This window comes from Ambystoma mexicanum, chromosome 6p (genome assembly GCF_040938575.1).
Source record: "Ambystoma mexicanum isolate Mex_15411 chromosome 6p, UKY_AmexF1_1, whole genome shotgun sequence".
Taxonomy (NCBI): Eukaryota; Metazoa; Chordata; class Amphibia; order Caudata; family Ambystomatidae; genus Ambystoma; species Ambystoma mexicanum.
The window spans coordinates 1521232172-1521256722 of record NC_090935.1 but is presented as its reverse complement, the minus strand read 5'-3'; the positions used below and the strand labels follow the sequence as shown (position 1 = coordinate 1521256722).

The 24551-nt window shown below is 45.9% G+C and overlaps 1 protein-coding gene across 2 annotated transcripts in view; it reads right to left on the bottom strand.

Moving 5' to 3' along the window:
* Positions 1-24551, bottom strand: part of PDE6B (phosphodiesterase 6B) — a 653633-nt gene that overhangs the window by 328713 nt on the left and 300369 nt on the right. For both annotated transcript variants that reach the window (XM_069626382.1, XM_069626383.1), the window contains one exon: positions 5180-5245. In XM_069626382.1, coding sequence (XP_069482483.1) covers positions 5180-5245 — 66 coding nt within the window. The remainder of the gene's footprint in view (positions 1-5179; positions 5246-24551) is intronic.

Genomic DNA, 24551 nt, shown 5'->3' with positions numbered 1-24551 from the left:
TTGGATGGTGTTTGTCGTCGGCTCTGTGTAGAGACGCAGATTTCCTTTGGGCATGGTTTGTGTCCCTTTGGTTGGGTTAGCTTGTTGCGCTGGCGGTGCATTTGACAAAGTTTTTAGTTTGATCTTTTCTTCGAGTGCCGCGAGTAGTCCCAGCGTCGTTCTTGCTCAGCATTTTATTGTTCTAGAGCCGTTATGAAACCTTCCACAAAGATTAGTTTCTAGTGCATCATGGCTGTTACCGTTAACAAATCTTTCATGGAGTCATTTATCGCTTCGTAAAGCTTTCCAAAGGGAGCAAGGGCGATGGTAATAGCTGATATGATGTCAGTAGGTCTGTTTTTTTTTATGGAGTGTCTTTGTGTGTATTCGTGAAGATTTCGCTGGATCTTCTGTTTTTGGACGGTGTACTGTCTTATTTCCAGTAATCCTGGTGGGGTGGAGGGGGATCTCATTCAATTTCTGCGTTCTTTGTTTTTTCTGTGAGCGATGAGAGCGGGGGGAGCCCGGGTGCTGGCGGTGTGTTTTCTTGTGGGTTGTTCTCACACAGTTGTATTTTGTTTGACGTGTCGTTTGTGGTTTTCCCCGAGTTGTTTGATTGTATAGCTCTAGTTTGCTCAGGCTTTGTAGGTGTTTGAGGCTCTGCGGCCGAAGTTTGTTGTTCGATCGAGTGGACGTATGATTCTGTTGTTTGTTCCAGTGTCTCGTGGTTTGGTGCATTTGAGGGAGGCAGGTTTGTGGACTTTTCTTTAGAATTTTCCTCAGGAGGAGTGGTTAATCCGGGTGGAGGTTTGATCAGGTTGCCGGTTGTTGGTTCTTTGAGTAGGTGATGGTCTGCAAGTAGCGCTTCTGGTAGTGGAGGTTCTAGAACCACTGAAGAATTGTGTTGCAAATTGTTGGGGCTGTTTTCAGACGTTTTACATTGTTTTGATGCTGGTGGGATTTCCAGAACGGCGTCTAAAATTTCGGCGTCCGATAGTTCAGCATCTGCTTCCAGTTTTCTTTTGAATTGCTTCGTAAAAAAGTCTTTTAGGGCAGTTGACATTAGGGGGTTTGGAAACTGAGTTTTCCCTGGGTCTGTTTTTCTGGCTGGGCCAAGCTGTTTTCTTTGCTGCGCCCGTATGCTGGTGTTTTCCGTTATTTCTTTCCCCCTTTTCTTGTAGAGTGCTTTCTTTTTATATATAGAAGTTGCTTTTTCTCTTTTTGTGAGTATGGATCCGCGTGTGGTGAGTTGGTTTGCGCTGTTGGAGACGTAGTCTCCCTGTCGGCTCCTGCCGGTTCCACCTCTTTGTTTGGACCAGAAGGCAGGGGTGGGGTTTCTGAGACAGTGTAAGATCTGTAGCTGATACTTCATCAGAAGGGCAAAAGTAAGTTGAAAATGGTTTGTCGTGTATTAGAACATGTATCAGGGCTGGTACTGCACAGGCTTCTGTGTCTGTAGTCAGAGAGACCAGCAGAATTTTCTCCTTGCCCTGAATTTTACGGAGTGCCTTTGTTTCACTTTTGTTTGTCGGTAGGGGGTGTGTGTGTGCCTCACTTTGGCTGTCGTTTGGTTTAGAAGTGAGTTTGTGGTGCTCTGTTGTATCTGTGCTCAGATGTAATGATGTCACAGCAGAGTTTCGGGGCGTGATCTTTCACTCAGCAGGCAAACTGGTGAACGGTCGGGGGCATCCTCTGATGCCCTGAGCCATGCTACCACTTGCCGCAGCAGCGGTTTGCCGGCTGGATTGGGACACCTCTCTGGATCCTTAAAACCCACACGGAGGGGCTTTTAGAGGGGTCTGGAGGCAGACCCTTGTCAGCGGTCTTTTCACTCTTCCTAGGGTGCACGGTTGATCTGGTCCGTTCCAGTAGTTCCATAACTTCCAGGGACTGCTGTAGACTGCCACAAACTAAGCGGATCAACTCTGCGTACCACTTTGTGTTCTTGTAGGGCATTTTAAAGGTCCGCCCCCTAACCGCAGGCAGTGTAGAGAGACTCACTCTCTCAGGAAATCGCAGTAGGGAGTGCCGTAGACTGCAATGAACTCAGTGGACCAACTCTGCGCACTGCTTCGCATTCTTGCAGGGGTTTTAAAGGTCCTCCACCTAACTGTAGGCAGTGCAGAGAGACTCACTCTCTCAGGAAATCACAACAGAGACTGCCGTAGACTGCGACGAACTCAGCGAACCAGCACTTATCATGCTTGCTTTATCAAAGATGCCCAATACAGAATGTCATCCCACAATATGAAATAGCTAGATTGGCTGCATTGGAATACTAGTCTAGCTACATATTAAAACTTATCATGCTTGCTTTATCAAAGATTCCCAATGCAAAATGTTATGCCACAGAAAGAACAATGCCACTGATCATGCTTGCATTATCAAAGCTGCCCAATATAAAATGTCATACCACAATTAGAAATAGCTAGACTGGCTGCATTAAAATGCAAGTCTAGCTACATAATAACACTTATCATGCTGGCTTTATCAACCATGCAAAGTAAAAAAAAGTCATGCCTTCTCCATGGTGTGCCAGCGCCTTGCAGGCAGGCATAATCACATTAATGATGAATGTGATAATGTGTGATTGTAAGGTGCTGGGGACCAGGGGGCAGATGTGTGTCAGGCGCTGGGGTCCCAGGGTACAGTCATGGCATTTTTTATTTGGCAAAAACCTTTCTGTGGCACCAATGTTGGCAGACAAAGAATATTTTTGTCCCACTCTCATGAAACTATGAAACCATTAACCATTTTCTTCTGCTCAAGACCTTAGTCCCAAGGGTGGGTGGGTTCTATAGAAGAAATTAAGAGAAATGGAGGCTGCCTCAAGTTTAAATTGGAGAGCCTCCAGAATAATGATTTGCTTAATTTCTTATTTGCACCAGCTACCACGACAAAGGTGCACCTATGGGATACAAGTAATTACCTGATAGCTTGAGAGATAGCAACTAACACATGGCATAGAGTTTCACTTGTACCAAGAACACTCATGTGAACTGGCCCAAAGACTGACTTTTGAATAACTTTAAATCAACAGCCGGAAATACTGAAAGCTCAGACTTTACAAATCACGGAACAGCTTATCCAAAAAATCTGATGTGTCCAAGTGTGTGGGAAATGTGATTAATCAAGCAAAATAATATGGCCTCTGCTTGTGAAATGTGTGTTTTAAAGTTATAAAATTCAAGTGAATTATCCTGTAATTTTATAGGATGATGCCACGTTTTCCAAAGAAATGTCTTCCTGATGCACATGAAGAAGTGACCCAAATGCAGATTCTAAACTTTGCACCACAGAAGATAAGTTTAAAAGATGACATTTTATTTAGACTGCCACTTGCAAATGTATTAAAGGTTACAAATATATTATTGTCAAATGTACATGGCAAAATAAAATATGTTTGGCATTCTCACTCCAACACGTCTTTTGTTCTCAGCCCTGTGATGTGGCAATGCATTTTATGTAAAGCAGGTGAAACAGGTGAATGAAAACAGAATATTCATTTGCCACAAAAATCAGATTTTGTATTATGGGCTAAATCTAATAGAGGAATCCATAATTGTCTTAAATATTCATGGGTCAATAAAGGGTGCAGTGTGGCTGTGGCAATTATAAAGAGTGTGGATATTCAAAGTAACAGAATAGCAATGTTGAACTTTCCATAACCTAGTGTGTACTTTAAAACCTGGATGTCATCTGACCACACTGCCCTGTGCTAGAAGTCCCATTTATTATATCATAAAACTCCATTAAAATGCACCAACTAAGGGCCTGCTTGAATTTAGAATTGGCCCATCCCACATTTCAATCTAAACAAAAATGACATGAGCTGTGTGTGCAGTGTAAAACTGATAGTCCTTTTGTGCAACCTAAGTGCTGTTGTTCTTTGTAATGAAACATCCAACATAATTGTACCCAAAGCATCTTTCACGGATATAGTCAACATTGGGCTATGGTTCAAAGGCAGACCTGTACCTCAGTCTACTGAAGAATGGCTTAATGTATGATCTGTGAAAGCCATAGATAAACAGAATGAATGGGGAAATGCATGGGAGTTTAGCCATCCTAATGCCATTCCCAGGAAAAAGTGATACCAATATAAATACATCCTCTCCTCTTTCTGAAAACTGCACATCGCAGGGTGAAGCGTGAGGGGTACTCATCCTTGTATCTGGAATTCATTAAACCATTTTTCTATATTGTTTAGGTGAACAAATATCCTGTGCATTCTAAACTGATAACATTGCTTCCCCTAACCTAAACCAGCATATCTAGATGTAATCCGGTACATTGTGCATTCAAATTGCATGTGCGTGCTAGAAATCCACAATACCAAATGTTCTACTGTGTGATTGAATGTGTGTATCACATTTAGCGAGATTGTCACTGGCAGGTCCACTCGAATTGTGTAAATACATTTTCAACATTCATGTTCTGACTGTAGCGACTTACCCTGCAAAAAGGTTGGGGACCACCCTTGATTTTCATTTATTTAAAAAATTCAGGTTTTGATCACACAACTTGTCTTTTATTACAGAACTAAGGAGCGGGAGTAAATACCAGGGATCAGCAGTTGCCACTTAGGCCCTGATTTATGGAATTATTTACGTATAAAACAGGGATTTGCGTGCCATTCTGCCCGCAAATCCCTGTTTGGTGAATGGGGATTTGCAGGCAGAATGGCACGCAAATCCCCGTTTTACATGCAAATAATTCCATGGATCAGGGCCTTAGTGAAAAGAGCAAGATAACAACTAATATATTTACAACATTCTGTTTGGAATATTTCTGTTGCAGACTGAAGCTGTTCATTAGCTCAACAAAGATACATATAATAATGATCTTAATTGTTTCCTGCAATGCGTGTTGTAATTCAACTCCTATTAATTTGAATTGAGGTATATCACATTGAATTGACTGGTAGCTTTGGGCATCCAGGTACAATCCTATGTGGTTCTTGTCCTCGCAGTGGAGCAGGTTAAGGCACGGTTTGCTTTGAAACTTTAAAGAATGACAACCACATTGGTTTTGTAGCTCAAGGGGAAACCAGGGTAGCTGATACTAAGATGGGTATGACCAGTAACTCTTGTTCTATGCCAACATACAGGTATTGCTATCTTTCATTGAAATGGGGTTTACACTTACATTCATGTATTGCATGTCACTTCACAAACAGTATTGATTTGTTAATTCCTACCAGCACAGTGGAAATTTCATGTTCTTCACATTCCGTAACCTCTTTTCCCAGATTTTTCCGTGTTGGCTAAAAGGAAAATGTAAATGTTTATGTTCATAAAACATTGCAAAGACTAAGCACATTTATTTTATTTTATTTTAATACTTCATGCTGGAACTCATGAAAGCATTGTTTTACAAAGTGTCATAGTGATGTCCCATATAGGCTCTGTATTGCAAAGCAAATCTTAAATGCAGAGACATTTCTGCCGGCAAGTTTACCCATTTTACTTTCCTAATAAAACATGTCAAACCGACTAATATAGGTTTTTTGTGAAATGTTCATTTAAAGTACATTACACCACATATAATACACAAAGAAGCTCACCTTACATGACTTGGGAGTTCAAAAGTGAGGTGTAAATGCACTGCGCAACAGTTTACAACTCACTTTAATGCTGAGGGACATTTTCATTTGATGTAAAAGCAGAAAAGGGGCACGCAGTGCAAATGACTTTTCCACTGTGCATTCGTCCTCTCCCTTCGAATAGGTATGGGGTAATTTTACAGTAAGTGTAAATTGCATGCAGTGAACCACAATCTTTAGTACTTACATTCTATTGGGTCCCCTAAATGCAATTTTCAACTTTTACTAAATGGAGACGAAAATGAAAGGATCAAACCACGCAAAATTGTCTTTAATTTTTAATTGTATTCGCGGATGTTTTAAACAAAATATAAATGTTGCAGACAAATTATGCTTTTGAGATTTCATTTACAAGGGATTCTTATAGAATTTTCCTGCTTTTAGCTGATAATAAGTGCAGGCGGATTTCACAGGAATAGTGATAGGGATATTTTCTCGTGGGAGGTTCCCTAAAGAATTTCTTTCTGAAAGGCAATCCAACTTCATACCTGCATATGTGACGGCAAGTGGGACGAATATGGGATAACTTTTATGTTCTCCACAGCCTTTCACCTACAAACCAATGAGATTGTTGAACAACAAGAACCTTGAAGGCATGATAGTTGGCTAGGAAGAGCATATATGGAGAAAAGTGGGATATTCTCCTGCCTTGCTTTCTGTTTTTCCACCAGGGGGTGCCACAGAGCGGTGTAGGAGTAAGCCTCTTTGAGCAATCCTGTTAGGGGTCTCCTATGTCTGGTGCAGTAAGGATGGGAGGGCAATCCCCAAACTCCTTTCTTATGTAGTTCTGGAAAACATCCATCAGAATTAGGAGACAGACAAAAAGGGATATTATCTAAACACTTATTTTTTTCTTTCCTTTAATGAAAACAAGGTTGGAGCCGCCCTAAGCTTAGGATTCTGTGTTCCAATGTAGAAAGAAATACATAAAAGCGTGCTCCTCAGGATGTCTTATATAAAAGAATTAAGTCTCCGGTCCAGAATCCTATTCTAAACTGAGTTCTCTCTTTACCGCTGCAAACAAAAACACAAATCCAATAAAGACATACTTTGGCCCATTGGCAGAATAAAGGGAAGGTGGCTGGTGTCTCTTTTCCACAGCCTCCTCAACTAGATGCACAGTCCCAAACATGCACTGAGTGTCTTTTCAGTCTCTTTCGTTCACAATTCGGACCTATCAAAAGTCTTTACCCCGTCTAGTTCGGGATTCTTTCTCTGTTCTTTTCCCGGACAGAGGTTTATCTCTTTCCCTCACATCGTGGGTTGTCTCAGTCTCTTGGTCCTCACTCTGGGGCTGTTCTTTTCCCCTTTTCGCACTCAGTGACCTCTTGAAAATATTGCCACTCCGTGGTTTGTCTTACTGTCGTCCCGCCGCACTGGGGGTTTTTGTGTTTCACCCCGTACTCTGGTTTTTCCTTATGCTCCCTACCCTGGGATCTCTCTGTTCTCCACTGCCTTTGGGGCTCCTCAGGATTTTCCTTGCCTTTGGGCTTTTTGGTATTCTCCCTGCCTTGGGGTCTCTTTATGAACCCTCCTCCCCCGCGGACTTCTCAGTATTCTCCCTGCCTTCTTGTTTCTCACCCCACCTAGGGGTCTCTTTTGGATCACACCGCCTTAACAGATATCCTTGGGCTAAAATAATCAAACTAATCTACTACCTGTGTGATCACTTTCCCTTTTAGTATAAAAGTAACCTTTACTTTCCTGCTTCTGTGACATACCATTGAAACTGCTTTTTTATATTTACTTACCTCTAATGCTCATGCCACACAATGTGTCCCCAAGGTCTCCAGTTGCTTTTTTGTGCCAGTCGGGGTTTTAGATATTAGCCCTATTTCATCTGCATAAAGCAGGATGTCTATCGTTTTGACACCTATCATTGGGGCATCCTAAGGCTTCTAAAAACAGATATTCAAGAACATCAATGCATTTCAAAACATTTCCGTTACCACCTTGTCAAAAGCTGTTTTCAAATCAATAAAAAACAGATATAAAAACATCTTCTTTTGAATACAATATTTGTGCAACAAGGCACATCAAATAATGCAATGTTCTACCATGCGCTTATTCTTCCTGACCGTAGTAATCAAATGATGTCATTCTGCCCACTCGACCAAACGTGCTGATATTTTGCCATACACTTTCGCCATGCAATCAATCAAAAAGATTCGGGGATAGTCTTCTGGGCAATCTCTGCCATCTTTTTTTATGCAGGGACATTATTTCAGCACATAACAAGCTCTTTGAGGCTGTTCCAGTAATATTCTTTGCATTAAAAAAAGGTTTGTAAGATTGGGCACCAGATCAATAAATCATACACATGCAAGTCACCTGGAATCTCATTGATTCCTGAGAGCGAACAAGGTTTTAACGATTTTAAAGTTATTAAAACCCCTGCTTCTGAAAAGGAAAGTACAGGACTAGAGGTTCTGGTTTTGTTTTCCAGGGTTTTAATTAGGCAGGTGGGATAGTTTCCTCTCTGTTATTATAGAGAATGCTATAGTGGGTATGCCATGAACTAGGGGTAATCTCATTTGTTGTCATAATACCACTTTGATTACTTTGCCCTATAACAACTATCTTCCAGAAAGTTCTTAATGCAACCCCTCCCATTGTTCATTTACCTCTCACTTTTTCATTTCTTCAATTAATTGTTTGTATTCTGCTCTCAGAGCATGTTTTTAATGGCATAAGGAAGAATGGCTGCAGATCACACACACGCATCACAGCAGCAAACACTCAACCCTCTGAAGTATTTTACCAGCTATAGCTTTCATACCGGCTATAGTAAAATGAGCAATTACACGTCTGAATGTTCTCAAAGTTAGAAAACAAATTACACTCTGTAGTGGATACCAATAAACTGGTAACATTTCCAACTTTTACTCTATCGACTGTCCTGCTCTCCTTACTAAGTCTGGTAGGAAGAAGTTCAAAAAGAATATCCTGGTCTCCGTATTACTGATACCTATACTAGCGCTTCCTCCAGACAGACCCTCACTGACATCCTCTTTGTCGTTCCTTCTTTGTCGTTCCTTCGCCACACCTATGGACTCCCCATATGGTCTCTGTGCTCTCTCCTTTCTCCTCTTCTCCCATTAAGGGTAGCACCCAGTGGGAGGCCCTCACACCCCCCTTCCACACCTCCAAGGTCATCATTAATGTGTACCTGATTGGCACCGTCTTGGTCCAAGGCCCTCAGGCCAACCTTCTCCTCTTTCATAGACGCTTCCTGCGCCTCATCAACTTCCTTCCTTCTCCTGCTGTGCCTTCTCCCCCTTCTCCGTCTTCCTTGCCCCCTACCTCTGCCTCCTCCTTGGCTACCTTGCCCTCTCCTCCTTCCTCTTCTGTCCCCCCCCTCGGGCTCCTTCTACACCTTCACAGGGCGTACCTCTGATTTGTACCCCTCCCCAGGAGTCTTTCAAGGCTGGCAACCTCCTCCATATTGCCACTCTCAACTCTTGCTCGGCTGTCACCAAGACATGGTTCACGGCCAGCTCTGTCATAAGCTTTGACACTCTCCTTCCTGTTGGCTACAATATCCTCTCTGCGTCCAGATCCAACCGTCCTGGTGTAGACTTGATCTTCCCAGAGTGGATTCCTGCCTCTATGATTCCTATGCAGGCCTACTCCTCCTTTGAATCCCTATCTGTAGGCTTTCTTTCTCTCCTGGCCACTCTCTCACCACTGCTACTATCTATCGGCCATCTGTTCAGACTACCTCCTTCCTCTCCGAGTGGGCAGACCTCTCCTCCTCCCTCCTGGCCTCGACCACTCAACTCCTCCTCCTTGGCGACCTCAACATCCACCTGGATGCTTCATGTTCCTCCTCTGGACTCTTTTGCAACCTCTACTACTCTCGCTCTCTCTTTCTATTCTTCACTCAAGCCCGAATCACTCTGCAGGGCACACTTTGGATGTTCTCATCTCCTCTGACCTCCCCCTCTCTAACCCTCTCACCACTCCTCTTTCCTGCAGTGATCACTTTCTCCTTTCCTCCCACCACTCCCTCTCTACCCCGCAGGCCAAGCCAGCTCCAGCACTGCCACCTACCTTCTCGGTCATCGAGCCCATGAAGCGTGTGTCAGTTAGAGCTTTCCTTGCCACTTTCTCTCCCCCTCCTCCACCTCTGGCTGACTCTCATCCTGACACTGCCCTTTCCAAGCTCCTCTCTGCTATCTCTGATACTCTCGATATTCTTGCCTCTGTCATGAGGATCCTCTTGAAGCCCAAAGCCAAGTGCAACTCTTGGTATGACTCTGACCTCATCACCCTAAAACGCAAGTTTAAAGGAAATACCTGCTCTCTGCCCGCACTAAGAAAAGAGCCCACATCCAAGGCCGCGTCTCTACAGCATCTAACAACTCAGCCAAACTTTTTAAAATCTGCAAGGAACTGGCCAATCCTGCTGCAGTCTCTACTTCGCCTGTCCCCTCCCAAGCCCTCTGCACGGCCCTGGCTTCTCATTTCATCTCTAAAACACAGGACATCCTGTCCACCCTTTCGTCCCTTCCTCCTCCTCCAACTTCTCTCTCCGCTACCTCCGGCCCCCCTGCAGCCGCCTCTCTTCCCTTTTTCTCTTCCTTTCCTAGGTTTTTCACTAATGAGATTTCTAGACAAGTCTAATCTATGAAAGTCTCGTCAAAACAGGTTCTCCCCTGTTCGTCCAAAACCACCAAGGACCATATTGACATCCTTGCTCCTGCCCTGGCCAACTTCTGCAACCACTCCTTTGCCACTGGAGCCTTCCCTTTTCCTCTGAAGCACTCTATTGTGCACCCTCTCCTCAAGAAACCCTCAGCCGACCCTTCCTGCCTGGCTAACTATCACCCGATCTCTATCACTCCTTTCCTGGAAAAACTCCTGGAAAAGCTGGCCATCTCCTAGCTTAATCTTCACAATTACTCTGTTGGTTGCCTCCATGACCATCAGTCTGGCTTCAGAGCAGCCAGAAGCACGAAAACCACTCTCCTGAACATCTGTGAAGACCTGCTCTCCAACCTTGATTCAAATCTGCCCTCTTTCCTCATCCTACTCGATCTCTCTTCTGCCTTTGACACAGTCAACCATGTCATCCTGCTCAACCGTCTCCATGATAACCTGGGTATCACGGATCAGACCCTGGCCTAGCTGACTTCCTTCCTCCCAGGTCCAACTTGGGTCCTTCCTCTCCTCTATCTCACTCTCCACTTGTGGTGTTCTCGACTTGTGGTGTTCTCTCCGCGGCATTTCAACCAATACCTGGCACCCCTTGCCCGCCGCATTGCTGCTCTCTGCTCCAACTTTAAGTGCTATGCGGATGACACTCAGCTTGTTTTCAGGCTCCCCTCTGCCACCTCTTCTCCCTCTCTCATCTCTGACTGTCTGTCTGCAATCCAGGAGCGGTGTGCCACCAACAACCTCTGCCTTAATGCCAGTAAGACTGAGATCCTCCTCATCGGCACTCCTGCAACTTCCTTGCCTGTCACTCTCTGGCTGGCCACCCTTGGCCCTCTCCCTGCTCCCACCTGTGAGGCTAAGAACCTAGGGGTCATCTTTGACTCCATGCTTTCCTTTTCCCCACATATCTCTGATGTCTCTAAGAAGTCAAACTACCAACTGCACCTCTTCAGAGGTATTCTTCCTTCATCTCCTTCCCCCAGAAGCTCACTGTCTCTAGAGCTCTGGTTCTCTCCAGGCTGGATTACTGCAACAGCCTCTTTCTAAATCTGCCTGCTACTATCTCCGCCCTTTGCAACTCATCCAAAATAGGACTGTGAGACTTGTCCTTGGCCTCAAGCCCAGGGATCGTATCTCTGTAGCCCTGAAATCTCTTCATTGGCTCCCAGTAGCTGCAAGGATTAGGTTCAAGACCCTTTGCATTGTCCACAAGGCTTTCTGGAACCTGGGTACAGAATACATTCAACTCTCCCTTCGGAAATACCTTCCTACTCAAGCTCTTCGTTCCTCCACCTCCAACTCATTCAGGGTCAGTCGCTTTTCCAAGCAACGAGTTGGCAGTAGATCTCTTTGTTCGCAACCCTCTGGGACAGCCTCCCTGCCTCTCTGAAACTTGAGGAGAACTATCTTTGGTTCTGGAAGCACCTCAAGACGGTCCTCTTTGCTTCTGCTTTCTCTCTTCCTCTCCCCTGCTGATCCCTGCCATCTCTTCACTGAGCATCTGGCTACCCCCTGATTTCAGGCCCAGATCCCTGTCCACCCAGCTGCATACCCACTCTGCCACTTTGCAAACCTTGCACTTGGGTCTGTATCTGCAACCCTACAGTCCCCTTAGCTGCACTTATGAGACACACGGCCTCATTACACGGACGGCGGTGGATCAAGGTGCTATTAGCACCTTGGTCCATGCCGGTAAAATACCGGCACTGCCTTGGAGGAAAGGGGAATTACCACCCGATTCCAAGGTTGGTGGGGCGGTAATTCCCCCTTCCCCCATTGCCCTTCCCCATTCCCATTTTTGCCCCATAGGGCATAATGGGAATGGGGAAGGTGCTAATTACGGCACCGCAAATTGCGGTACCGTAATTAGCTCCCTGGTCCCTTTGCGGGTTTGTTTTTAACGCCTGCAAAAAGCAGGCGTTAAAGTCTCCAACCCGCAAAGGGACCTCGTAGTAAGGCGTTAAGGGTTAACGGTCACCGGTACCATTAACGGTGACCGTTAACCCTTACCGCTGTCCGTGTAATGAGGCCCACAGTGTCTGCGCTTAATTCTTGCACTTTCCACCTGCTGGCCGCACTACCTCTTGTTTCTGTCACGTGTTCAGCACTTTCCACTCCTCCCCTGCCCCTTGCACTTTCCACCTTCCCTCTCCCCTGCACTTGTGCATTCTCAATGTCACTGGGCCTAGTAAGATCGTTGTTTTGTCCTCCCTTGTACTCCTCCCTTGCCTCGTCGCGCCCTGAAACACTGTGTATGGGCGCGATATAATTAAAATATCATATCATATCATAACAGTTCATCTGGAGGTCTGGGGCAAAGTTGGCCACATGTACAACCTCTGTGGATCTACTTTTCAGGCTTCTGAGGTTGGCAAAATACATACCATTGGGAGGGTTCCTAATAGTGTATTAAAGAATTTAAAGTAGCGCAGGGAAAGCAGCCCGTACTCTGGGCACTCGTTATCTCATACGTGCAAACAAACACCCTGAACAGCATGCCAGGGAGATAGGAAAGATAGACACATTACAACAAAGCATTAATTGTGGCACAATGAAATCAAGTGCCATTTTATGTGCTATGATCAAACATTTCTACACTGTACACAAGCTTTTAGGCACAGGGATTTTGTCAAGTGACCTAAGCCCCCGAGATGGAATGTCTTGCGATGATGGTAACAGAGACAGTGGAAGAAATAAACATGCCATAACTGCAACTTGCGAAAAAGGAAAATACATAAAGTTTTTGTCTGCATTGTAAATTTGAGGTATTTAAGAACAGCCTAAATCAGAGTAAATCAGTGACTCACCCTCTGCAGTGTGCCTAAAATAAACCTTTAATGAGTCCGGCAATTATTGTATAGAATTCTAGAAAGACTATTTGTTATTCCTATTCTTTCTTATTTGGGGTCACTGCTCAAAGTGTTACACTTGTGGCACCCCCCCTATTTTTTAAGAGGCATGAACAAGAAAGCCAGCCACTCCAGAAACAAAGAGCCACATGGTGCTGGCCACAGCCCAGGAGCTTCCATTTAAAAAAAGAAAGAAAAATGTTTTTTCTTTTGTTTTTTTAGGGGTAGCAAGGGAGACCACAGGAGTAGCATGGGAGACCTCAGGGGTCACAGTTGCGACCCCTGGCAACTCCCAAATGACGTCCCTGAAATGAGTACCAATACTGGTTGGGTGATATTTTATGTATATTTGTTCTATATAAAGCGCTTAAACTTAAGTGCTATATAATAATACATCATTATCATTTGGCCTTGGACATCTGCTTGCATTCACTGCCTACACGCACTGATTTTAATGATACATTCTTGTATGAAATGTATATCACATTACAGTGATCTCGTAACCATATTTATCGTAGTGTACTTAGGAACAATGCTATGTGATGCCACTTCCTGTTTTGTCAAGGGGTGAAAGGTTGTGTTCCATCACTTCCCGTGATGTCACTTTGGTGTGGGGTTAAATGACATCACTTCCTGTGATGTCATCAAAGGTCAAGGGTCGTGTGATGTCACTTCCAATACCTCGTTATTTTGGTGAAATGACATCCCTGGTCATCTTCTCCCCTCTCCTCCACTCCACATCTCCACGTTTTCCAATCTGCCTTTGCTCTGCAGGCCTCTTTTTCCTGATAATCTTCCACTCCACTGCAGGTGTCAGGTCTCCCTGGCAGGGGTGTCATCCAGTGCCTAGTTAGCTGTCTGATGCTTCAGGCATGCAGGGAATGAGCGCGTGTCCCTTGCAATACATTCATTTCCATCATCCCAGGCTCACCGCCATGCCACAGATCTGCTCTGCAACCCCTGATGTTTTTCCCATTTACGGGAGCTGCTTCTGGCATATGCGGGTGCTGCTAGCCCCAACAAAGTTCTGTCCTCGTCTGCTCCATTTGGGGCCTGTAAGTTCAGCAGTTGCTCTTGCCACCAAGTTCATCTTGGGGTTAACCTCCCCATTACTCTCCTGCTCTAAGTCTTTCAGGTGGCTTTACATAACCGCAATCTTCAGGGCTGCTGTTCACCCATCCCTCATGTTCCCACTCTCCAGAGGCTGCTTCTGGCATTTGCAGCTCTCATTGTCCTCTTCTCTAATGTGCTCCTCTCTCCACATGCAAGTTTATGCTCGCTGCCGTATTGACCCGTCGGGTGACTTTTTAGGGACGGGAACAATAGGGGATACCCATGGGGTGGGCCCTGAGACTGGTTCGATGACATTGAGCTTTATGAGCTTGTCCAGTTCTTCTTCAACTTGGTGTTGTATGTTCACGGGTATCCCGCCATAGTGTTGAGCGACTGGTGGTATGTCCGGGTTTATGTGCAGCTGTACTTTTCTGTGTTTCAGTTTTCTCATTCTTGCAGACTGCTCTGCAATGGTCCATACCACCACAAGCGGCACACTTTTGTCCAATTGCTGGGAGGTCGCCCACATGTGGGTATTCGTAGCCGCACCGGTAGCACGTGGCGTCTGAGTGTTTCCCGCCTTGCGAGGGGGCAGCATATAGTTTGTTGATTGTATCCGCATTGGGTGGTTGATGCTGAATTGTGACCTTGCCTTGCCGACTCAACTGCCCCTTCCATTCTGGCGAGGGCGAGGATTTCTTCGAGGGACCTTTGCTTTTGGAGCAGTTGTTTTCTGAATGGTTGAGATATGCAGCCAGCTATGACCTGGGATCTTAGAGCTTCTTCGTTGGAGTATTTGTGGATACACAGTATTTTAGCTTGATACGTAGGCGCATCACATAATTGTCTAGCGATTCCCCCTTTTCCTGTCTCGTTGCGTGGAACACGTGGCGCTCGTAGTCGATATTTGTGTGGGGTGTGAAGTATTCCGATAGCTTCCCATGAAGTTCTCCGTACGTGATGGTGTCTACATTCATCAGTTCGCCTGCTATGTCTCTGACAGCGGAACCCACCGTCATGAATAGAGTGTTTTTTAGCATTGCGTCGTCAGTTAGGCCAATTGCCTCCGTATAGAACTTGAAGTCCCTGAGCCATATGACCCATATGGGTCCCAGATTAGAGGTGTCTCTGACATCGAATGGGCCAGGCATGGGCAGGTTTTGGGAGGCATTACCTGTACCTTGTGCCTGTTGCTGATCATCCGCCACGGCTTCCGATCCTCCTGACGAGGAGGCTTCTGGGCTTGTAGGGGTAGACATGTCCGCGGTGTGGGGCGTACTCCTGATGAGGCCTGTTGTCTCTGCGGAGCCTTAAGTAGCTGCTGCGTTGTGAATCACGCAGCACGCGCTGTTTCCCCGTGGTGCGCGTGCTTTATTATAGCCACGAAGGTTGATGGGCTGTGGTGTGCCCCTTCCTTCTTTGTCCGGATGGTCCTCGGGTCTCTCGAGTCTTGCTTGGCCACCCGCGCCCAGCAGGGTGGAGAGGGAGGAGAGGGGGCGGGGTAGCCGCCGCAGCCACACGTGGGCCCTCTGGGTCCTCCCCACGGTGCTCGAGCGCTCCCACGTGGCTGTCAGGGAAGGCGGCCTGCTTCGGTCGCACTCGCAGGCCCTTGTGGCGGGTCCGCGCTGCGGAGAAGAGCGCCGACGCACCTAAGCCGCTCGACCGCGGTCCTCACTGTGCCTTCCAGGCCCCAGGAGGGGAGGTGCGCCGACGCGCTGGAACAGCTCGACTGCGGGCCTCCTTCTGGCACGAGTGGGTCTCGTGCACCCCTCGTCGCCAATTGTAGGGTTTTGCTCGGGCCTTCCAACCGAGCAATGAACATAGTACGCGGGAGCCAGGCTCTGTGTCAACTTATCCTTTATTCAACCTGACAGGAACTGCCCCAACTCCCCTTCGCCCCCACCCTAGCCCAACATCACTTCCCCTCACTGGGGAGATAAGACCGCAAAGGCGGTCTGCCCACACAACGATGTGGGCAGGCTGTATGCCCTGAGGGATGACCTGACAAACCTCATCCTGTTTTAAACCAATCTAGTGGTGAATCGCTGTGTGTAATCATGTGAATCCCAGTGTGACTTCTCATTATTGTTGCTAGACCCCTAGCCCTGATTTGCTTCTGTGCTTGCCTTCCAGTCTCCCAGGATGTCTAGAATCATCTCAGTGCATCTCTTCCTAGTAACCACCTATGTCTTGTGCTGTCTCTTTTCTTCTATCTTTCCAGAACTCTGGAAGAACCCTCACCCAGATTCAGCAATCCTGATCTGCCGTCAGTTAGTGATTCCGCCCTCCGGAACCACTTGCCTAGGCCAGTGTTCAGGTTCACAGGTGCTTAGCATCAATCCCTGTGTTGCCTCTAATGAAACTGCTCATAAAATGAGTTATTACAATGTTATCATCCTTATGTCTTATGAAATGCCTGTTTTCTTCAACCATCTTCCACTCTTCTTCAAGTCATACAATCTGCATCTCTTCTCCAGGTCTTAGTATTGTCATCTTGTCTTCAACAATCTTCTCTCCAATCCAGGCCTTACAAACTCCCTCTCTCTCTCTTGTAGGTCATAAAACATGCCTCTTCTCTTGAGCAATCTTCTTCTCTCCAACACCAGACATCTCCAGCTCACTCAGGGCCCGATTGTGAGGTGAATGCAAAAATAGGAAACGGTTCTTCCACGAAGGAAGAACACTTTCCTTAAAAGCACCCTATACTGTCAAAGGGAAAATGTGGTGGTCTGACATGAAAGCCTTGATTTTTGCAGGTGCCTAATTTGCAGCTTGACAACAGCCCTAGCAACCATCAAAAATGCAGGCAAAGGAACTGCGAGTGGATTCTCTTTCCACACCAAAAAAAAGAGATAAAGTACTACTGCATACGTTTTATCTTTATAAAATAGCATTTCCTAGACTGTAACACCACTTTTCTAGTTAACTGAAAGCTTAAGGAACGTTCTTAAATTAGAAAAGTGGCAGTCTCAAGAAATGCTCCCAGTGACACTGGTTCACCTGTGTCTATCAAAACTAGAGATTTTAGCAGCTTTTGCTGCTGGAGTGCAAGACATCTCTCCTCCATTTCTTCCACCCACCTCTGGTGGTGCTGCAAACTGAAAAGAAGAATGTCGGCTTTCTTCACTACTTTTATCACAAGCTCAAATTCGGGCCCTCAGTATCACAAAACCCCTTTCCACTCTTGTCCTTACATAATGTTTGGGATGGATAGCTCTCTTTGTGACTGGATGGGTCAGGTGACCTGTCTGCACATGGTCAGTGATAGGGATGCACTGTAGTTCTAATTTGCCACAGGAAGACTTCAGAGAGGCCGACCTCCAACTTGGATCTCTTTCCTGTGCGGCTCGCTGGCTGCTGGCCTGAAAGTACTGTTCTATGAGCCAGTCTGTCTTTGAATGGCATCCCCCTCTGCGCTTGGAATTGGCTATTTTCTGTGGCCATCAGGTCAGGTAGGTGCTGTGCAGCCCCTTTGGGTTGTTGAGGTGAATTTGAAATAACATGTTTTCTCCTGTTTGATATGGTACTGGCATTTCTCTAATTGATTCCAATAAGGGGAGGTGCTGCAGGGGTCTCTTTCCTCTACATGCCTGTATTTGTGACAGAGAAATAAGCTCTCCACCTTCCTGGTCTCTGTTCAGTGTGGGAAAAAAGGGAGCTCCATCGGGATACTCTTTGGCTAAATAGGTGACGGCTGCTCCTCCTTTTGCCGGTCTTGTTGATGAGGGGCAAGAGTGCAGGTTTCCATGAGTGTCCACTTTGGGGATTGGAAAGCACGTATATGTGTTGCTTACGTCTTTTCCCTTTTCTTTTTTAAACTGAATTGGCAATTGTAGCTCCCTGGTCTGTTCAAAGTGTTCTTACTGTGAGAGAGGGGCATTGTGGGAAATGTAGTCTCTCTCAGTTTGACTTGTCAGCAAGTTCTAGGAACACATTTTCCAGCATCCTCCAGGACAAAGAAGGCACGATTGTGGGGTTATACATAATTTACCCTATATGGAATCCGCAACTCCACTTCTGGGTCCACTACGGGTTTCACATCTGTGAGAGAGGGCATTCTGGCAGCAGCAGTTCTAACTCTTTTAATCTATCATCCAAGTAGCATAGTCACTGTTACACAGAGGATGGCCGCGTCCTATTGTGGCCTACTCACTCTGTAAATAAGGACACAGAGACAGGTTGTAAGGCTTGTGGCGCAGTCTGCTCTTTTATTCAGGGAACGTGATGACATCCTGCACCATCAGTTCCTTAAAGGGACAGACATAACTCTACTCCTTTTTCAGAGCCAAACAAAGAAACACATCAGATAAACATCAAATAACTAACACCACAACGTGTGGCTATAACAAACAATGTCACCTTGCATGTCATTCAAGTCCAGGGAGACATACTTCAAAGTCCTGCAGGTAAGTTGGCTTCCGGCAGTGCTCCCACATGGGTTAACACCTTTTTTCTTCCTGTGCAGACTTGCATCGCCCATCTCAGAGCTTCCTCCTTGGTCTGTCGGGCCATCTACATCACTGCTGGTCATGGGGCCCCTTCACAGTCGATTATTCTTGGCCATCTCAATGGTGACTCTGACCTTACTTCTCAGTTCTCACACAGTGAAGGCAACCTTGTCAACTTCTAGAAGAAGCGAGAGTTTCTCGTGATCGTAGCCTGGCTGTCTGAGACAGTTATCATGGACCCTTTTGTATACATGACATTGAACGGGCGTGGTTTGTGTGGGAGGGACAGTTTCCCTCTCGGGTGTCTGGAGTGGATCAAAATCTCACCCCCTACTTACAGAGGTCGGTCTCATAGGTTTGTTCTTTCGTTCTCACTCATTTGCTCTCCTCCTCCTTAGAAACACTTAATCGTCAATGATCAGCCGGGGCTGTGAGGCCTGTGGTCCGATATCATTCTTCTCAGGCACCATTGGAACAACACTTGGAACGGCACGCCGGTCAAGCATTGGGGGGGGGCAGTACGCTATTCCGACAGGAATTGGTGCAGTGCTCTCAATTCACATTTGCCTTGCCCATGCGCAATCCGAAATACCTTGTTGAGTGTGCACATCAACCTTTCCACTTCCCCGTTTGCCCTAAGCCAGACTGGAGTCACCTTCCGTTTTTGCACCCTGTGGGCTTGCAGGTATTCAGAGAACCCCCCACTTTGAAAGGGTGGGACGTTGTCGGTTCAGATTGCACTGGGAAACCCGTGGGTGGCAAAGATTTTCTCCAGCAGCAGGATCATGTCTTTCAGGGACATGGATTCTACAAACTCCACTTCCGGATAGCGCTACCACTGGTCTTCGAGTACTAAGAAGTGTGTGTCATGGTAGGTGGACCCAAAATACATATGCACCACCTCCAACAGGTACGCAGCTCCAGTCCATGCTCTCAATGTGTAGTTCCTTCTGGTGAGGCATCGCTGCTTGGCATCACACTCAACTTCGAACAAATTCCTCTACCTTCTCCTCAAGTCCAGGAAATCAGACCATTAGGCAAAGACACGCCTTGGTTTTGGCACACCTTGATGACCTTTGTGGGCTAAGGATAGCTCCAGCACGCGAGGCACTAGGCTTGCCAGGAAGGCCATCTTTGATCTCGTAGCAACAGTCCGTCCTCCATGAAAGTAAGGTCATCTCATATGCGCCACATCTGTTTGAGCGATTGATGGGCCTCACGCGTGCGTTGGTCTAATTTCTCGTGCACTCTCTTCCACTCGCCGCTGTCTCTGGCCGTTTGCAGTATCTCCTTTCATCTCCTGCCAAGGCCTCTTTGATGTTGTCTATGGCCATGGAGATGGGTGTTGCTGCTGTGCGAGGTTGTGTAGGAACTCTTCTGTCTCACCCTCCTCCTGACTGTGTACATGCTGCCCCGACGGTGTAGGGTGTCGAGACAGTTAGTCGGCTGCATTACTGGTTACCATTTCTTATCTGGGGATATCGTTTTCAGTCTTGTAGCTGTCTTGGTAGTGCTGGGGATGTTATTCCCAACTCCAAATGATGATGACTATCGAGTCACTTCGTCACACAGGCAATTACGATAAGCTTGCGAATGATCCAAGGCAGATAAAAAACTGATAAAACTGCTAAATGGCTTCAAGCTGCAAAGCACTCACTTGGCATATAGACAATTGGTTTAAAAATTTAAATATGTTTGCTTGTCATATGTTAAGTAAGATTTTAACTTTAGTGCTAAATCTTCCTCACTTCCCGACTTCCCCAGAACTTTTACCTTTACTTTTTCCCTGTACCTCAGTGAGTGGGAACCTTCTCACAGATCCTTTTACTCTTTTTATGGGTGTTATTTTTAAGACCCTCCATAGTGTCTTTATCATTTTATCCTTTTTGACAACTTTTGGTATATACCTTTTTATTGTTACAGTGCTGCACTTTGGACTCCCCTTTAACTTTCTCTGGCTAACCTTGTGAGAACTACAGTTCCCAAGGGTAGAAAGGATATTTCTATCGCTTCTACATTTTGTGAGGTGAAACTAGCACAGCCCATTTTATGTGGATTGCTGGGGAGATACAATTTCCATTTCTCACTAGCACTGTAACAATTCTGTTACAGGGACAAGCTTACCTTAAATGGCTGTTGGTAGTGAACCTTTTTACACATTCGGTGCACCTTTACCGCAGGTTGTTTTCACAGCTGTGCTAAAGGCACCATGGGTGCCCATTTTACCAAAATGACCCGTCTTCTTTTTTTGCCATTTTCATGATTCTCATCCCTTCTTGGTCTGCCCACTGCCTTTGTGTGATTTTTATCTTCAGCAGGGGAGACCTGGGTCAAACCAGCCCAGTTTTAGAGTGTCTGTGAAAGCAGGAAGCGAGGGAGAAGCGCACAACTCTATAGCCCTTTGTCTTCCAGCCTGCCTGTGAGAATCCAGTTCAAAGAAGAACTGTGAAAGAACTGCAAACCCCCCAAGTTTGAATGTTGCATGTCTGTTTGATTGGGTAGGTTCCTGCATAAAAGGCTGATCATGGAAGCTGAATAAGTAGTCAACCACTGGACTTGAATCCGAAGAGGAAGATGAAGACTACAGCTGAGAAGATTTCCAGCGACCGGAGAGCCTGCTTTGTAACCGGAGCCTACTGTTACCCTTCCTTCCAAGCGACCCGGGGAACCCGACGACCCCGATCCAGACCCAGACCCTGGTTAGAACCACTAGGCTCAAGAAGACCTGCATTTTTAGCCATCCCATGTTGTGCTGCGACCTTGTGGGGCTGTAATACCCCAATACCCTGGGACCTTGAGCCATTGTGCAGAGCAGGTGTTCCGAATTCTGAATTGAGCTGGACCTCCGAGATGTGATTCCAGTCCTTAAAATCCCTTCACCGGAGTGCTGGACCAGATTGATATGATATTTATTTAAAAGAAAAATGTATATCGCGCTCATATACAGGTGTTTCAGAGCACAAAATTAAATCAGCGATATTTGTCTTCTTCTGGCTCCTGAAAAGAGCACCAAAACCACAGAGCTGCATCCAACCATGAAGACACTCTTGCCTGGATGCACATTGATCCTTGCTGCAAAGGCCCTTCCAGTGTTCTGTCTTCAGTCTTCATGATAAAGGAATTCATCAACCAGGTTTTTGGCTGTAGATCCTGAAGTCTTCTTGCTGCAACTCTTCTTCCGTGTTAAGGTACTGTGTTGGCTGGGGTATTTACTTAACTTAAGCCTTTGTTATTCCTGTGTAGCTTTGAGGTGTTTTCTGTGATTGGGAGGCCACTCATCCAGTTCACCCAGGGCCACTGCGGAATCCTTCTAGGGTGTCTTCCCTGAAGTCCCTGGACCCTAACTAACTCTAAAGTGAACTACTTACTTGTTTAAACAGTCTTCCACAGGAACTCTGACTTGTTCTCACCCTGCCTACAGCTGGCTCCTAGACCTGTAGGGTCCCTCTTCTTCCTCTGAGTGAACAAATGCAATAGAATAGGGAAGGACTGGATAAGTAAAGTATTCTGTCTCGAAAAGAACAACAAGTGTTTGAAAAGTACTTACTTGTGGAAGAGTTAGTTGGTAACTGTCACTGTGAGAGTGAGCAGTACATACGTTCTTACCTTGAATGTGTGTTGTTCCATTCTGAAAAGTATAGGTGAGGTTGTTTTACTCACCTGTGAATTGGTTGTGCCTCTTCCCAAAAGTAATTCTGTTGTCTTCACTTAACTATTTCTTTCAGAATACTAGTGTGTAAGCTCCCCAACTGGGATTTTCTTCCCTTCGTCTGTTTTATACAGATTCTAAAACAGTCTTAGATTTATACCTACCTTTAAGTTGCTTGTAGCCTCTTTAAAAAGTATATGGGTTTTACTTACCTTGAATAGCTGTGTTCCATCCTAAAATAAGTTAGAAAGTGATTGCTTACCTTAGCCTGTGTTCCACTGACCTAAACAGCAACTGTAATAGTATATTACATCATTAGGTTTTACCTGCCGAGAATAGCTGCGGGCCATTCTTAAAAAAGTGTTCTGTAGGTGTAGCTGACCTTGGTCTATCTGCTGCATCCTAAATTAGCATAACGAGTTATTTCTTGCTTGCATCTGTGTTCTACTGAGCTGAAAAGAAGCTGTAATTTTATATTACACAAAAATGTCTTACTCACCTAGTATAACTATGTGTTATCATAAATGTAGTTAAATGTATATACTGTTTGTTGAATCTGTGTCCCACTATTCAGAAAAGTATCCTGGTAACAGGGTTGGTTGATTATGTAATTTCTTAACTGATTGTCACTGCATAACTGACAGGGTCTACTACCTTTGACTTACTGTAAAGTAATCTAAAAGTAACTTGGGGTTTTACTCCCCATGAACAGGTGTGGCCTATACTAACTGTTTATAAGGTCTGACTTCCCTAGAATTACTGTTAGGTATTCTGAAGAAGGTTTATGCTTTGGTCTTTGTACCTTCAAGCATTGTGGTGTGTTTTTATAATGTGCTTATGATTCTATGGTCAGTACTTACCCCAAGACTTAACTTGCCCTACTTGTATTTATAGCAAACCTTTATTTTTTATAATACGTCTGGTTTTAAGTGTTTCTATTGAATCCTTGGTATACTACGGGTTCTATGTACTTTCCTAAAGCCCTCTCAACCTCCTAAAATAAGTCTTGCTGCTGTGTCTACGTTACCATGAACTCAGGTGGTACAGCCTTATACTAAGAGTGGAGTCTTGTACTGTCTCAGTTTAATTGTTTACTAAGCCCTTAGTTGGACTTCAGAAAAACTGTCCTAACAGTGTATGATTGAGTAAATGATAATTTGAATAGGAAATTTAACGTAAAATGTAGTTGGCAAGCATATGTATGTCAGATGTAATGCACCTGCGTAAGCATGTTTTTTCAAGTGTCCTCTGCTGAGGGCTTAGGAAAAACAACCTGTAATGTTAGGCAGATTTACTACCAAAGTTTCACCTGACTCGCAATGGTAAATGTGACAGTGCAACCCATCATCTCTCTTAGGAGGTGATGGAAGGTGGGTACCAAGATATAGCTGCCACACATAAGTCCACAATAAAGATAAGGATGCACAGTGTATATATAATGATAACTATACTTAAGCAATAGAACCCGAGCGTCGGGGGCATTACCGTCCCAGGTAATGCCCCGGGGCCCATAGATAAGGACCCGAGCGAAGCAAGGGCCTTACCGAAGGCCCTGGGGTATTACCTGGGACGGTAATGCTCCCGACACAAGGGTTCTATTGCTATTAGTACCCCGGCCCACAAAAATTGCGTGACCGGGGCACTAAAAGCTTTTTTTTTTGTCCTGAAACGCTGCAGCGTTTCGGCGCTGCAGCGTTTCGGGAGAAAGAAAAAAAAAAGAAAATGGCCGCCGCCATGGAAAGGGAAAACGGAGTCCGTTTTCCCTTTCCATGGTGCGCCATCGGGAGCGGACGCGCTGGGAACACAAGTGTTCCCAGCGCGTCCGCTCCCGAAAAAGGATAAAAAGAAGGTAAGTGGTGGGGTTGGGAGGGCAGGAGTGGGACAGGAAAAAAAAAAAAAAAAAGTACCTGCGTCCCTGGCGGGGGACGAGGGAAGCCTCCATCCGTGTGGAGGCTCGGAGCGGGGATGGGCCCACTCCAAGTCTCCACACGGCTGGAGGCTTCCCTCGTCCCCCGCCGGGGACGTAGGACCAAGAAGGTAAGTTGGGGGGGCGGGTGGGAGGGAGGGAAGGTATTTAAAAAAAAAAAAAGACTTACCCGAGTCCCCGGCGGGGGGTGAAGGCAGCCTCTCAGCCGTGGGGAGGCTCGGAGCGGGGATAGCCCCGCTTCGAGCCTCCTCATTGGCTGAGGGGCTGCCACGCCCCCCGCCGGGGACAAAGGCCGTGGAATCCCGACGGAGGGATTCCCGGCCGGGTAGGACCTGGCGAGAGCCAATCAGAATGCTTGTTGCATTCTGTTTCGCTCTCGCCG